The following is a 16,634-nucleotide window of genomic DNA, read 5'->3' on the forward strand; positions in this document are numbered from 1 at the left end:
AAGAACTGTTTTACTGCCAATTTTCGAACATTAAAGTTTTTCAACATTAAAGTTGATTCTGATTCTGATTTTGTTTAGAGTGATTTCAAGTGTTGAGAAAAACTTGTGCTTATTGACTAATCCCCATGATTCTGTTACTCGTCTGACATTATTTCTAGAATGTATAGCTGTCAAGTTAGCTGTCAGGAGTCTTAATGCTACAACATGTGTGGTTACGGTAGTTTTTAAGGGGAAAAGGTAAATGTATCAGATTACCCCAAACTCTCTCCCTTTACACCCTTGATTTTTCTGCTCTGTCTCACTTTACACCGGGTCTGGGGCAAAGTGAGACACTTGACCACTTTTTTAAAAACAATCATATTTTCACTGCCCTTTGTCCTAAACTACGACGGAGTATTAGGGCCAAACTAAGACAAAAAATAAAAAATAAAGTCATGATATTACGAGAATAAAGTCATAATATTACGAGAATAAAGTCGTAATATTACGAGAATAAAGTCGTAATATTAAATATATTATAAATATAAATATATAAAAATATAAATAGAACTTCACAAGATGCTCAATATTCCTAATTTTAACACAGGGAGAAGATGCTCTTCCTGTGAGTTCTCATAAATTATATTCTCCTAATATTACGACTTTATTCTCCTAATATTACGACTTTATTCTCATAAATTACGACTTTATTCTCGTAATATTACGACTTTATTCTGGTAATGTTACGACTTTATTCTCATAAATTACGACTTTATTCTCGTAATATTACGACTTTATTCTATTACGACTTTATTCTCATAAATTACGACTTTATTCTATTACGACTTTATTCTCATAAATTACGACTTTATTCTCGTAATATTACGACTTTATTCTATTACGACTTTATTCTCATAAATTACGACTTTATTCTATTACGACTTTATTCTCATAAATTACGACTTTATTCTCGTAATGTTACGACTTTATTCTCATAAATTACGACTTTATTCTTGTAATATTACGACTTTATTCTCGTAATATTATGACTTTATTCTATTACGACTTTATTCTCATAAATTACGACTTTATTCTCGTAATATTACGACTTTATTCTCGTAATATTACGACTTTATTCTCGTAATATTACGACTTTATTCTATTACAACTTTATTCTCGTAATGTTACGACTTTATTCTCGTAATTTCCCCCTTTTTTTGTCTTAGTTTGGCCCTAATACTCGTCGTACTAAACACATTCTGACTATTTATGTTGCTAGAAAACATCCTGAACTAATAGTAAATGTGCAAATAGTATTGATATATCATTTTAGCTTGCCTAGAGGGGAGGAAATGTAAAAAAGTGTCTCACATTGCCTCACTCTCCCCTAAGTTTGGTCACCTTGAGTGGTACTGATATCTGGTCTGGCCCATGGACTATAAGCCCTGGCTGTTACACTTCCTGTATTAGGCAACAGCCTTCAGAATAACTGTCCTTCAGAGCAAGAGAACCATTTCAAGAGATTTTTTTTAATTCATGTGTTAATTTGTATGACATCACGTAAATTATGTGACGGTTTTCCTCCGCTGAAGGTTAGAAATGGTCTCACTTATTTGATCTAATTGGTTTGAAGTAAACATCCAAGTTTTAAAGTAAGTCTAGGTAAAACTTAAAATATTGTATTAGAAGTGTGTAATGACAAAGTGTTATCTGCTTCTTAGTTGGCCGTTTTTTCCGTAGGAAGTGGCACATTTTATAATTGTTTATCAATAAATTAACCTTTATTTCGCATTAAAATACTTGAAAGTCAAACAATTCAAATCTAGTGTGAGTGTTGTTGAAAAATTCAGTGATGTTTTTTTTCACATTGAAAATTCAGAAAAAAGAGAAGCTAAATAGTATATATGACTACTGAAGTGAAGCTCGGTTATGTCCCTTGTAAAATGTTAAACCCCTGTCATGATCAGACATTGGGGGATTATGAATAACAATAATATTCAGATGAACTCTCAGAAGAACAAAATGGCTATTTTTGTATATTTAATCAAAAGGTCTGCTTGTAGGACCACGTACACTGAAGAAATAAAGACCTTATAACCAGTACTCGAGTTGTAAAAAAAAAATCGGGGGGTATGGTGGATTTTATCATATGATCATTTGTACTGATTACAAATATTATAATATATTACAAATAATAGCACTGACCAAAACACCTCCAGAAATACTGCAGGAATGACATAGCAGCAGTTAAATGCAGCCTTCTGTAAGCTTTAAATATCCACTGGGCTTACATCAAATACATCAAAACACAACAATAAAAAACAGTTTTCTGAACTTATCAATATGACTCTGTCCTTCACAGGATAAGTAAAATGGATCACTGCAAAAACTCAAAATCTTAACAAGAATATTTGTCTTATTTCTAGTTAAAATGTCTAATTTTAGTAAAAAAAAAATCTCATTACACTTAAAACAAGACTCATCACTGGAAAAAACAACAATTTTCACCTGTTTCAAGTAGATTTTCACTTGAAATAAGTAGAAAAATCTGCCAGTGGAACAATATTTTTTTGCTTGTAATAAGAATCTTGTTCCACTGGCAGATTTTCCTACTTATTTCAAGTGAAAATTTACTTGAAACAGGTGAAAATTGTCAAATAAGTTATTTTTCTGGTGATGACTCTAAATGTTGAAATAGCAGTAAAACCACATTCATTGATGAAATGACATAAGGGATGGAAAGGGGGGATGGCAGTTTTACTGGGGGGATGATTTAGACCGTTTTTATTTCAGGGGGGATGATTTGGACCGTTTTTATTTCAGGGGGGGGATGCCAAACCCCCTCAACTCCAGTACTGCTTATAACTGAATCCGCTACAAACATTGTGGTCGAGTCTGAAAAAATATACTTTTATTTTGAAAAGTAAAAACGCGCTTCTTCTAAGGAAGAACCTGTACGTCCGTTTGAAACTAGGAAGTGAAATATGACACACTGTCATTCTCCGAAATACTAAAAAGGCTGCTATGTGGTGGTTTATATCATTTTTATATCTCATCTATATTTAATTTGTATTACGTATTTGCGATAACGTAAGACGTATTTATTAATGAGCTCATTTTACCGAGGTTTTGTGTCCATGTAAGCAGTATCAGTATTTACAATATCAGTTGTGTCACGTAAATAGATAAGTTTCTGTTTGTTATTTTATATAGCGTTTGAGTTATTTGGAAAAACAACATCATCTGGCTGGCTGGCGATGACTAAAATCCCCTTTGCAACTGAGTTGTAAAAGCGTTTCGGAGAGAAGTATGGACCCGGACACTGAAGTGAACAAGTGGGTGGTGCTCATGTTTGGAACATTAGTTTACATGCAACTTTTATTGTTACATTTGAATAAGTGCCTGCAGATACTTTTATAGCAGGAAAAAGTCACTTTTTAGCTAAACTTTAATTAAAAAAAAAAAATACTCCATGTGTGATTAATTCAGTCAATATTAATTTGGCATGGTGCGTAAATCTCCTTTCCTTTTAGCGGCTTTTAGGGGTCAGAAATGTACAGAAATGGGCAACTAATTATATGTGTATGTATGCATGTGTGTGTGTATGTATGTATGTATATATGTATATATATATATATATATATATATATGTAGGTATGTATGGGTGTATATATAATATATGTGTGTGTGTGTGTGTGTGTGTGTGATTATGTGTGTAAGTAGATATTTACATAGATATAAAGCAGAATAGAGACGGTATAGTGTAAATAAGTATATTTATATACATATTTATATGGGCATGTGTGTACAATTATATATAAATATTCAACTATGTGTATGTATAGGTATGTGTGTGAGTATAATTACAGTATATACTAATAATAATAATACTGTTATTTAGCAGTGTGAGTACAGTGTGTGAGTATTTATAAATACAGGTTAAATGATTAGTGAATGGGGGTAGGATTAAATAAGTTTACACTTCTTCCTACTCCTTTTTTGCACATGTAAATTAAGATATCAAGTGTTAAAGGATGACATTCTTTGTTTTATTGTTTTGTTTTCTTAAACTTCTCTTGGAAATGTTGTTTTTTTACAAGTACAAGTATAAGTACAAAATAAAAATAAATCAAATCAAATCTTACAGCATTGTAACCAGAAGCGGTGGTGGAGAGGATGAGAAGTGGGAGAGGCCTCCTTCCAGTTATGGTTCAATGAAGAGTGACACTGATGAGGACGAGGAGAAAGCAGAGGAGGAAGGTGAAGAGGCACATGCAGTGCTGCCTGAATCACCTCCCGAAGCACAGACCCGGTATTTGATCTTCATTCTTTCTTTCGTTATGAGTTATGAGTTTGTAATTTTGGAGTGGGAACAAAGGGTAAAATAGGTCGCACACATCCAATGTCTGAAGAAGAGCAAAATGCGCTTGAAACGTCACGTGTGATGTGCTAAATAAATCTGCACTGGGGAGACAAAGTGTGCGGTCTCCTTGTTTTTTCCTGTAATTTTGGAGTGAACGGTAAATATTATGCTTAATGTGAAACATCATTTCATATTTTTCCTCCATAATCTGTTACATGTTTGTGGGACCCTTCTGGGAGTGACAAACCTTTACACACAAGACTTCACAGAGTTTTATTACCGTACAAATTTAAAAACACAAATACAGATAACAATCAATCAATTGGTTTGTACTATGGGACTCCCCAGAAGCTAACTGTAGCTTATGAATAGGGGCCCAGTCCCACAGCAAAACAACTATAAATTACACATATAATACATATACATATAATAACCTTATAACCTAAAAAAAAAGAAAAAACACAATAAAACCCTGAGACCTCCTCAGATTTCCTAGATACAAAGATATTCTTGCAGAAATAATACATCAGGTATTGGTTAATAAACATAATTTAATAAGAAGAGACATAATTTAATAACAATTTTTGTTTGAGTCTCTTTTTGAAAATAGAGAGATCCAGACTCTTTTATAGTACTATCAATCTCATTCCAAATCTTTGGACTTTTGCACGTTACACTGAAACTTGTACATTTCAGTTTCCTTTTCTTTCCCTTTTAAAAGTTGTTTTCCCCTTGTGGTGTGTTCATGAGTGGGAGCATAAATTGGGATGAGATGACAGAGTGTCATTGAGTCTAAACAATACATTATACATCACACAGGTATTGTGGAAAATGTTACACTCAGAAGCTTCAGAAGCTTCAAAGTTTCAGAAGCTTATATCCATAAAAAAAGAGGATCAGAGGGAGCATTAAATTTGCTCCATGATATAACTCGGATCACTTTCTTTTGTAAGATCTGTAATTTGTCAACATAACTTGGGTATGTATTACACCATAAAACATTACAATAATTTAAATGAGGCTCAAATAGAGACCGGTACAGAGTTAGGAGCGCTTCAAAAGGGAGAAAATGTCTCAGCCTATAAAATAAGCCGACATATTTAGATAATTTCTTTCTGTGAAGGAAGACTTGGTTATGGTGATTTTAAGGGGCAATGTTTAACAATGATTCTTGTTTTTAATGTTACTGCGCTCCATTAGTTATTTATTTCTGTGGAGACTGAACGTTTGTGACTTTATAGCATCAAACATTTAAATTCTTCAAAAGACTGTCCCTGTGAAATATAAGTGGTTAAAGTAATATGAGGCTAAAGTGCTGTTGTGTTTGATGCTTTCCAGGATTCAGATGATTCGCTCAGCGTCTCCTGAGACCTTGTACACAGTGACCACGCAGCAGACCAAACCAGCAGAAGCTATGGTCATCGACACCAGGTGAAAGAGAAGACCGTAGCTAGCCCATAGAATCAGTGAACAAGCACAACAGTTGTTTCTTCATGATTCATGGAATCCTTCCCGTTTCTAAAACTATAAGCCATTTGATTCATTTAAAGGGGTGTATTATGTTTTTAATCAACACTTCTGTTTCATGCATAAATACAGTTACCAAGAAGTGTTTTGGTGTCTTTCAAGATTCCAAAGGAAAACTGTTGTTGCAAGCTGTCCCTGTTTTCCCTCAGCTCCTTAGACCTGGGTGACGCTCCAGAGGTTGACGATGATGATGAGGAAGAGGAGTTTTATATAACTAACTCTCCAGAACCACCTGAGCCCATTGAAATGGAAGATTTAACGCAGTCTGAAGACAGTCAGCCAGGCAGACGGCACCCGGAGCAGGACCTGCCCCACTTATTCAAAGTTGGTGCAGCATAGTTGGTCTACTTTTTCTCTTTTGCAAAGGCTTCAAAGGGTCTATAACGGGGGTCGGCAACCCGCGGCTCTAGAGCCGCATGTGGCTCTTTAGCACCACCCTAGTGGCTCCTGGAGCTTTTTCAAAAATGTTTGACCTTTTTTTCTTTTTTTCTTCTTTTTTCCTTTTTTCTCTTTTTTTCTTCCTTTTTCCTTTCCTTTTTGATCTCGACATTTAGAAATTTTGACTTTTTTCTCAACATTTCCACTTTTCTCTCGACATTTCCACTTTTTTCTCGAGATTGTACTTCAACATTAATCTCGACATTTCCACTTTTTTCTTGATATTTCGACTTTTTTCTCGACATTTTGACTATTTCCTCAACATTTCAACTTTTTTCTCAACATTTCGACTTTTTTCTCAACATTTCGACTTTTTTCTCAACATTTCGACTTTTTTCTCGACATTTTGACTTTATTCTCAACATTTCTCCTTTCGCCATTTGCCTTCATTCTAAGGCTTATACAAGACTTTTCATTCTTTGCGGCTCCAGACATATTTGTTTTTTGTGTTTTTGCTCCAATATGGCTCTTTCAACATTTTGGGTTGCCGACCCCTGGTCTATAACATTTCTTGTGAAACCCTTGGAAAGCAATTTTGGGCTGTTTTGTTTCATTTCTCAAGTTAACACAAATGTCCTAATGTTTATCTTTTCAGTCTTACACAGCATGCCAGTGTACTCAGTCTCACACAATCTATTAACCTTTTTTTCTATTGTTAACTTTCCGTCTTAAGAGTATCCAGAGTGTTCTGACAGAACTCTCCGATGAGGAGCTCAAGAATTTTAGGATGACGTTTTACCATGGGGAACGTAAAATGACTCTTCCAGTGGTGATGGAAGGAGACCTTCTTGATTTTGTGGACAGGATCATTGAGGTCCTTGGTGAGAATACTACAGTAGCTACACTACAAAAACTGTGTCCAAGGTGTTGTTAGCTGAAGTCAAAAAAACATAGTCATGAGTGGGAATTGTGGCTCTCAACTGAACAATGGTGACCTTCATGTAGATTTTAAGTTGGATATTTTACTAATTGTTTTACAGCTGAAGTAGTCACAGTTCCTTTAAATCTAATTTACATTGTTGTAAAGATGGGCTTGATATTAACCCCTCTCTAACTTTTTTTCTTTTTTTTTTAATTAAATTTCTGTTCTGCAGGCCAGGAGCGTTCACTAATCCACACAATGGAAACTCTAAAAAAGATGGACAAGAAGGAACATGCACAAAAACTGAAGGATCAGTGTCAGCGAGGTCTGTGAACACTGCATGTAGCTACTCTGTCCCGAATAAAAATGTGCCTGTTTTATATTTATAGAATAGATTTTCTCATTTTCTTGAACTCATCAGAAACTTTTAGCAGAGTAATCACATTACAGTGTTCATTGTAATGTGGTCTTTAAAACGCAGCTGATATGGGTCATTCATAGATAGATGGACTTATTGCAGACTCAAGGTCCATTAAAAAATCGAAACGAATAAAGATAAACAAAACATTAATAAATTTAATGACAATTTTAATGACAACTGTACCATTGTCTCCAGAGCTCAGAATGTCGGTATATAATACTAATTTAAACATTTGACAATAGCAAGATTATTTCATTTTAAGTCATTTAGTCTGCCAGTGAATGTAAACATAAGAACCCTCAGGACTTTAGAGCATCATCATACCAAAGATGTGCCGTATACAAGGGAGTACAATAAGCTTTGATCAAAATCAGCATCACTACATGAACTGAATTTCAGCAACAAAATGTTTGCTTGGACATACAACATACAAAACATATCCTCATCTGTGAGTTAACCTCCAAAGTCCAAGATATTTAACATTATTGGAAATGTGCAAAACAACACGTGCCGAGTTGAAGTCAGGAAAGGTCATATATTTGTCTTCCTTAGTTCTACAGATCATAATGAGGATTTTTTGCAGGATGATAGTTGATGTCATGTTGTACACTGTAAGCAAACCAGATATCAAGGAGCCTCAACAAAGTCAGAGTAAGAAAAGAAAAAAAAAACCTCACAACTAACAAACTCTGATTTAAGAAACTCAGAGTTTTTGGTTTCAGGAAAGGTGTTCAGAATTGGTTTTGTCAACTCTAAGTATAACTCTTGAGTTATCACAAGAACAAAGAGCCTGCTCTTGACCAGGTTGATTTTAGTTTTTGAAACATTTTTTTATGGTTTACATGAGCACAGGCCTTAGAAGCATCTATAAAGCACATACGAAGAAATCTTTTTTTTTTTCCTTTAAAGCATATACAGTATCCACATATCAGTGTCAAGTTTAGATTTAAATCCAAACTGATCATCAAATGAACATTAAAGATAATGAACCCTTTTCAGGATAAATACCTATAGGAATGTGTATGTACATATATGGATAATCCAGTGAGATATGGACAGGAAGTGACATTGAGAATATTGTTGGGCTTATACACACAATTTTCTGACTTACCTATTTTTTTGTTGTTTTTTTGTCCACCACCAGCGCTGATTGGTTTTTATATGAAACGGCATATAATTAGAAAATTCCAAGTCATCCACGAGGGGATCGTTGAAGCTGGAAAGCAGACTTTTCTAAACGGCATCTATGTGGAGCCCCAGATCAGCACTCGAGGTTACGGAGGACTTGACCCCTCCCATGAGCTCCGACCTCACCCGCCGACCCCTGTCCAAGTCCCTACTCCCGACACGTTTATGGCTCTGAATGATCTTTTCCGGCAAAAGAGAGATGACGGCTCACCAGTGAGGATGGTTGTCACCACTGGGATTCCAGGAGTTGGCATGTCGTTCTCTGTGGCAAAATTCACGCTGGACTGGGCAGAAGAGTGTGCCAACAGGGTGAGTAATGACAAAATCACATACTAGGGGAATAACCCCTCAACATCGCCTTCTTCTTAACAAGCAGACAAAGTTGCACCACTTGTTGAATCAACCTGCCAGTCCGATCAATATCTAGGGACATTGGAGACCAAGTGGAGGTCATTCCAAGGATTCACACAACTTGACTATTGACGGATGGCTCCTCTTCCACAGTAGTTTTAATTACTTTGTTCAGATCAGCCAGTTCTGAAGGGTTTAGCTGTGAGCAATAGTGCATGAAATTCTGTTGTATCGACTCAGCGGCTGTGATAACAGCATTCATTCAGCATGAGCTACTTTTGGGATCTAACTTTAGTAATCAATAGTACGGGCACTGGCAGAAGTGGTGCAAGACTGAGTGTGTAAGTGTAGAATTTCATTTAAATTAACATTGCTTTTGCTGAAAACATTAAGCATTTATCATCAATTATTGATCACTGATTCAGGTAAAAGGAGCAGTGGATTGGTGTTCATGGTGAAAGCAGGAAAATGTACTTTTCCAAGCATGCATTTTAATAAAAATGTCATGATTATATGTTCTCATCTTTGGAAACATTTTCCAAGTATTCCAGTCAATCTGAAGGGAACAGTTTTGATCGGTCAAAACCTAAAGAACCTTGGCCACATTTCCCCATTATGTAAAACTCTTAGCCCTTCACTAAGTTTTATTTAAGCAGCAAACTCCCCTGAGAGTTAACTTTCAGGAAAATATTTTGTAAAACATAAACTCCTTTTGCAAGTAATTTAAATAGCCTTCCGGTTGCTTTATCTATTGATTTATTATATTTCCTACGTAAATGATTGATCAAACCATATTTTTCTTTTATAAAATGCTTCAGTTTTCTTCAGTGGTTTATTTCATTTTTATTGAGGATGCACTTTGATCAAATTTTCTTACTATGCTTATTCCAGGTAAACTAAAGTAGCAATCAGCGGCAACTTTAAAACCAGTGATTTACATAGTAATAGTGCTCATCTTGTGAAAATGCAGTGGTCTGCTAGGAAAATTTGGATCTTGGCGTAGACATTTTTACAGAAAAGTCAGAGCCTCCCAATCCCCGTACCATCCAAATTCTACCACAGCATGAGTGTGTCTCCCAGCAAACAGCAGATGGCACCACAGTTAAAGGGGACCTATTATGAAAAACACGTTTTTTCTTGTTTTAACATATATAAAGTGGTCTCCCCTCACCCTGCCAGCACAGGGGAGACAAAATACCATGAATTTCTGCAAGCTCTCTGACCCCCGCCTTACAGAGTCCCCCAGTGTCACGTGGTTTTTTTTGAGCCGATTAAAATCTGCTCCTGTCGTTACGTAACGACAGGAGCAGATTTCCAGAGGTTCAGCCTCCGCTGCTGAAACCACGCCCACAACCAGCTCTCTCCGCTGCTGGAGCGGTCCATCCTTCAGCCAGTCGGACGCGGCGCCGCGGCGGAGCGGATCCGGGTTAAATCATCCAGGTTCCCGGGTGGTTTGGGAGCTGGGTCCTCGGGGGTCCGTCCCAGGTCGGACCAGCTTCACCCTCCGAGATTTTCAGGCAAATCTGTCGGTTTGATCCCCGGTAACCGACGATGCGCCGTGGATGCGCTCCGGAGCCGATCTGTGCGCCTGCCGTGGGGTTGCAGCGCCCGTCGCGCAGCATCCGCCGCGTAGATCCGGCTGAAATTCCGCTGGTCGGTCCCTGGGAGTCCCTGCTACCAGTCCAGGCCGGTTCCTGCGGTCCCGGCCGGTCGGAACTGGTCAGATTTCCCCGTTAAAGCCGCGGTGATGCGCGCTGCTCCCGGGCGCCCGGCGTGGCTCCGGGGCCAGCGTTCAGCATCCACCGGGTAGATCCGGCTTAAATAGTGCATAAATGTTATTTATATACAACTCATATTTTATTTTTTTAACAATAAAGTTTCCATTTGTGAAAATTCAGTGTTGTGATAATTTACAGGCTTGGGCTGCTCTGGCGGAGCGAGGTTTATGCTCCTCCCCTGCTACACGTCATTCAGGGAGCCAATCAGCACAGAGCCTCATTATCATACCCCCCCCTTCCCTAAAAATGAGGCGCAGAAAAAGAGGTTAGAAGCGGTAAAACTAGTGACATGGCCCACAGGCTGGATTTATGATTTATGTAGAAAAAACAAGCTTTAGATTGTTTTTAAGACATTCAAGGCCTGTTTAAAATATACATTAAATGCCATAATAGGTCACCTTTAACTGCATTTGAAGTGCTGAAAGAACTCAAAAGCCTGAATTCAAAGACGGACTGAGCTGGATATGAACACTTTTTTAGTTTGAAGTATAAATGCTGTAAATTTAAGTCTTAATAAACAAAATGTTTAATTAACAGAAGAGCTCCAGTACTGTACTTGTGTTCACTTCTGTAGAAAGAGTTCAAACAAGAGCTGCAAGTTTAACTTTTGAGCTTTTCTTTTTTTGAGAACTGACACACTTGGAGCTGTCCACTTATGATCAGATCAACTAAGATAAATGCTTATACATGTTAGGAATCTTTTCATTTTCAAACCATTTACATCCACATTAGCGTTGGATGACAAGTTTAACGTGAGGTGTATTGTTGATTTCAAACACAAATGTAAAAGAGGTTTTACATTTTATAATTAAAATATACTAATCTGGACGTACCTTCAACATGGAAGTGCTTAAGATGCTTGAAAACCTGTTAGTGGAAATGTGTTTTTTAAGTGTTTACCACACTATAGCCTAATTGTAAATTGGTCTTTTTTGTAAGTAATTCTGGGAAGTCTATTTGTACATTTTTGCTGATGATTTTTCTGTCTTTTTATTTTCCTCTCAGGATATACAGTTAATCATCAAAATTTCATTCAAGTCCTTGTGGCATCTGCGAAGCAAAGACAATCCCACAGAGAAAAAGTCCTTTTTCGATGTGATTGAATATTACTATCCAGATTTAGTTGACAAATTAAAAATCTTGGAGGAACCAGACTTTAAAATTCTCATCGTAATGGACAGTTTTGATTGCTACCAGACTTCGCTGGACTGGGAGGTACCTCATCTGCACCCTACACCCTTTCCATTCTCACTTCAAATAAATATCTAGAAGTTAACAATACAGATATGTGTATTGTTTTGGCTGCAGCAACAATTTGAACCCAAAGTAAGGAAAGTAAATCAATGATATCTGGACATTTATACATTTAACTGTCATTCTTTGTTTGTCTGTCCAGAATGCTCCAGAACTAAGTGACTGCAGCAAGCCTGAACATCCTGATGTCCTAATTGTAAATATAATCCGGGGCACTCTGCTTCGCGGTGCCCGCGTCTGGGTCCTGGGGAGACCAGCGGCCGTCTCGCAAATCCCATCTAAATTTGTAGATGTTGTCACAGAAATACAGGGCTTCAGGTCGGTGAGATTGTGTTTTTCATCTTATTATATCCCTGTGTTTATTGTCGATGTTATATCGCTTTACTTTCTCCCTCTTATCTCTAGCAATGAAATGAGGGATGAGTACCTGAGCAAACGCTTTTCCAGTGCAGAATTGGCAGCAGACATTGTGAGACATTATAAGCGTGTACCGATGCTTCACATTCTTTCTCGCCATCCCTTCATTTGCTGGATCGTGGCAAAGCTCTTCTCGCGCGCTTACCGTTACCTTGGCTATGGGACGAACCCTCCCAGACTGACGCCTTTTCTCATCAACACGCTGATTGTTGTGATCAATCGCAGGAAACAGTTCTACTACGATGCAGCAGAATATGATTTGGTAATGATCTCCCTATGCTTTTTTTTTTTTAAGCAGTTTGCTAAATGTGTTCTGAGTGTTTATCTCAACTCTCTGTGTAAGAAGTTGACGTTTTCTTTTGCCTCTCAGAAATGGTCCAAAGAAGACAGGCAGCTGGTGACAAACATGGGGAAGATGGCCTTCAAGATGCTGGAGAGGAACACCAGCGTGTTCTTCGAAGAGGATATAAAGGAGGTCGGTCTGCAACTCACGGAGGTGGCAGTGTTTTCAGGTCTTTGCACTGAGCTCAGCAATGAATCCTCAGGCCCCAGAAGGAGATTCTCCTTCATGCACTTCACCTTTCAGGTAAAATTCTTTACATCACAAACTTTTTATTTGAGGTAATTCAGTGATGAACCACGTGCATGAGTAATGATGCATTTCGAATTAAACTTGCAAGTTAATCACTTTCATGCCTTTAAGTGTGAGAGCACCCAATGAACCAAAGTTATGAACAATAAGTCTAAAGATGTACTATGATCATATTTAGAAACATAGGTTTGGAGTCTTTGTATGAAGCAGTTACGGTTAAACAATCAGAGGCGTATCCAAGCAAGTTTTGATGCTGAAGATATCAGAAATGTCAAATCTCATGCACAGCTTTATACTATAGCAAAGGTCAAGTATTAGAAGTTAAAAATACTCAATAACTTACTCAATGTACTGATGTCTTATGAATGCTTGTTTGATTGCTGGCGTGTTTTTCACACGAGTGCAATGACTGAACATTCACATGTATTTTCTCTTCTGTAGGAGTTCATGGCTGCACTCTTCGTGTTTATAATGTTTCACATAGAGTCCAAGAACGTTCTGGACTCTGGATCGTTCGGGTTACGCAAGGTCTTAAAATCCAAAATTATGGGCAAATCCGCTGCGGGACTTGTCGAGTGTGCGCTTGCACGAACACTTAGCTCCCAGGTGTGCCAGTACGACATGTTCCTGCGGTATCTGTGCGGCTTGCTTTCTCCAGCCTGCCATAGCGACCTGTTCAAAGGTTACCTTTACCCACACAACTATCCAAAGGTGGAGGGGCTGGCTGATGTGCAGCGGGTGCTGGAGCAAGCCATCCAGAATGCACCGGGAGACAAGGTGGAAAACTTGAAAGAGTGCCTTCGAGAGATGATCCAGACAGACACCTGATTGGTTAGATGACATCCCAAGGGATGTAATGGATGAGAGGGATACTCTCAGCTCTACTTTAGTTGCCTTCAAAGTTTCTCTCCTAGCGTGGAAATTATTTACGATAAGAATGTGATGCTCCAAACTGATGACACAGATTAATGTTAAGTTACTTAGACAAAGGTAATCCTCGTTTTGATTAGGACATCAGAGACTGTCCGTAACGCTCCAGCTGCACCAGAGTAAATATGATGTTCATCGCTTTGAATCTTACTTGATTTCATTTTTCATTTCAACCTGTGGCCTTTGTGAAACCATTTGTAGTACACTGAAAATACTAAAACTAAAAGTACTACACGCCTGTTCATTATCATTGTAATATTATGTGATTTCAAAATTGCATCATCTTACAATGAACCTATAAATCGAAATGTAAGATATTTGATTGTGTGTGTGTGTGTGTAATAAGGGAAAAAAAACATTACAAGTACAAACTCCAAAGTACATCCTTAATGCAGGAACAGGTGGTGCTCTTGGACTTGTAGAAGAGTAATGAACTGAGAAGAGAGCTGTTGAAAATAACCATTTGTTGGCGTGTGGCTTTGATTTTTAATTTTGTTGTACACGTTCAGCAGGAATGAATACAGAGTTTTGGTAAAACATTTTGTAAGAACATGTTTACTTTAGGACTTAATGAATTGCTTTATTTGTTATACCGGATGATAGGGATTTTGTTTTTACGGTCTGATAAAACTGCAGTTTTATGTTGCTGTCTGAGATGAAACTGACTTAAGGTTGAATAAAGGGTTTATTTTCTGAAATGTCTTCTGTTTACATTTATATTGCTTGTTTCCTGTATCCTGGCAGTTTTGACCAATCTGCGCAGACAAGGCCAATCAAAGTTTCAGACAGATGCTGACACTGTTCTGTTTTTGACGGTAATTTCATATTTTCTGGTTTGTGTTAGCTCTGGCTGCTGCTTTCCCAATGAGCCATCTTTAAGAAAACTCTTTATTCAACTGTTTCACTGTCTTTAACTGCAGAAAAGAAAAAACCAGACTTTTATAAATAGACTGAGAAATCCTAGATCTCCATCACCTACCTCCAGTAGATGTAAATGTGATCTTTAAATGTACACGTTCAAACTATGTGATGAGTGTAATAACACTGACAGTTGGAACTGATTAACAATTGACTGGTTGACAGAGACAAGTCTGTAATGGGTACCGTTCAGATGCAGACGCGCCTCTATAATATTGCCTCGGTCCACATGTGACTGAGTTCCGTGATGCTCAGAAATCTCATTTGGCGCAGATGGAGTGATGAGGAGTGCCAAAGGGTAGAACAGGTGAGGCATTAAAACATCTCATATGCCTCATATATACTCTCTATATTAAGGTTGGTGATTATATAAGGAAGCAAGCACTTGTCACTGAACTAATATAGAATAAGGTTTAATTCAGTGATAAGTTCTTTTATAAGCTCCCTCACCGGAACAGGATTTGGACTCTGCATAGCAATCTGAGTTCCTGCAAGTCGAGCTAAACAACCGACCCAAGGGGGTGGTGATGCTGATCACCGTAGAGATAACGGCTGACACAGAATGTTAATGTAACTCATTGCGTTAGTCTTGCGGGTGAGCTGCAGTAGATCCTGGTCTAAATCTTCAAAAAGCTTCTCTGCATCTCCCTGTGGCTGACCAATGGTGTGTCCAGAACTGTGGCGTTCAATTTACAGATTTCAGATAGATTGCTGGAAATTATGATTCCTTTTGAAATCATCTGAAGCTGACCTGACAACTCACAACCCTGCAGTTCAGAGCTTAAAGTCTGGTTGATACCGAAGATTACACAAATGCTTGACCCAAGGCAAGTTCATTTTTATAGCACAATTCAACAACAGGGGGACTCACAGTGCTTTACAAAAACATTAAAAAGCATGATTTAAAGTTTAAGCAAAATAATAATAATAATAATAAGATGAATAAATAAAATAAGATAAAATAAAACATAATTTACAGGATTTAAAATAATAGACCGAAATAAAAGAATTAGCAAATGTGATGCAAGAAATAAAGGTTGCAGTGTATTGTGGTGTATTACTGAAATGCAACAGTAAATAAAAAGGTTTTCAACCTTGATTTAAAACAAGTAAGAGTTTCAGCAGCCCTGATGCATTCTGGGAGATTGTTCCACAGTTGAGGAGCAGAAAAGCTGAATGAGGCCTCACCGTGTTTGGCTCTAATGGTTACAGAACGTAGATGTGACCCTGACAACCTGAGGGTTCTGGTTGGTTCATAATGGACCACGAGATCAGAGATGTATTTTGGCCTGAGACCATTCATATATTTATAAACGAACAGCAGGATTTTAAAATGTATTCTGTGACAGACAGAAGTGTAAAGATCTAAACATCTCTGTTTGGTGGATTTTTTTAGGGAGACCCGTAAGAACACTGTTGGACAAGTTTTTCTAAGTCCTTCTGAAAAATCAGTCCCTTAATCTTTGATATGTTCTTTAGGTGATAATAGGCTGATGTCACTACTGTCTTAAAGTAGCTGTTAAAATTGAGGTCTGAGTCCAGAACCTCTCCCAGATTTCAGGCTTTGTTTGTAGCTTCACTGCTTGAAGCTGAGTGCTGACTTTTAATCTTTCTTC

At 37.5% G+C, this 16,634-nt stretch overlaps 1 protein-coding gene across 1 annotated transcript; it reads left to right on the forward strand.

Moving 5' to 3' along the window:
* Positions 1 to 2,938: 2,938 nt before the first annotated feature.
* On the forward strand, positions 2,939 to 14,802 carry nlrc3l (NLR family, CARD domain containing 3-like). The gene is made up of 12 exons (XM_061719226.1): positions 2,939 to 3,314; positions 4,127 to 4,291; positions 5,681 to 5,773; positions 6,019 to 6,193; positions 6,981 to 7,128; positions 7,402 to 7,494; positions 8,735 to 9,087; positions 11,913 to 12,122; positions 12,304 to 12,479; positions 12,567 to 12,840; positions 12,949 to 13,164; positions 13,612 to 14,802. Exons 1-12 carry the CDS (start codon positions 3,289 to 3,291, stop codon positions 13,996 to 13,998), a joined length of 2,316 nt encoding a protein of 771 aa, XP_061575210.1. The 5' UTR covers positions 2,939 to 3,288; the 3' UTR covers positions 13,999 to 14,802.
* Positions 14,803 to 16,634: the final 1,832 nt, after the last annotated feature.

The sequence above is a fragment of the Cololabis saira genome, chromosome 4 (genome assembly GCF_033807715.1).
Source record: "Cololabis saira isolate AMF1-May2022 chromosome 4, fColSai1.1, whole genome shotgun sequence".
Classification (NCBI taxonomy): Eukaryota; Metazoa; Chordata; class Actinopteri; order Beloniformes; family Belonidae; genus Cololabis; species Cololabis saira.

Coding starts and splice junctions, on each gene's coding strand:
- nlrc3l (XM_061719226.1), top strand. CDS start 3,289: ATGGACCCGGACACTGAAGTGAACAA. Junction 7,495..8,734: donor GAAGGATCAGTGTCAGCGAG/GTCTGTGAACAC, acceptor GTCCACCACCAG/CGCTGATTGGTTTTTATATG. Junction 12,123..12,303: donor AGACTTCGCTGGACTGGGAG/GTACCTCATCTG, acceptor TTGTCTGTCCAG/AATGCTCCAGAACTAAGTGA.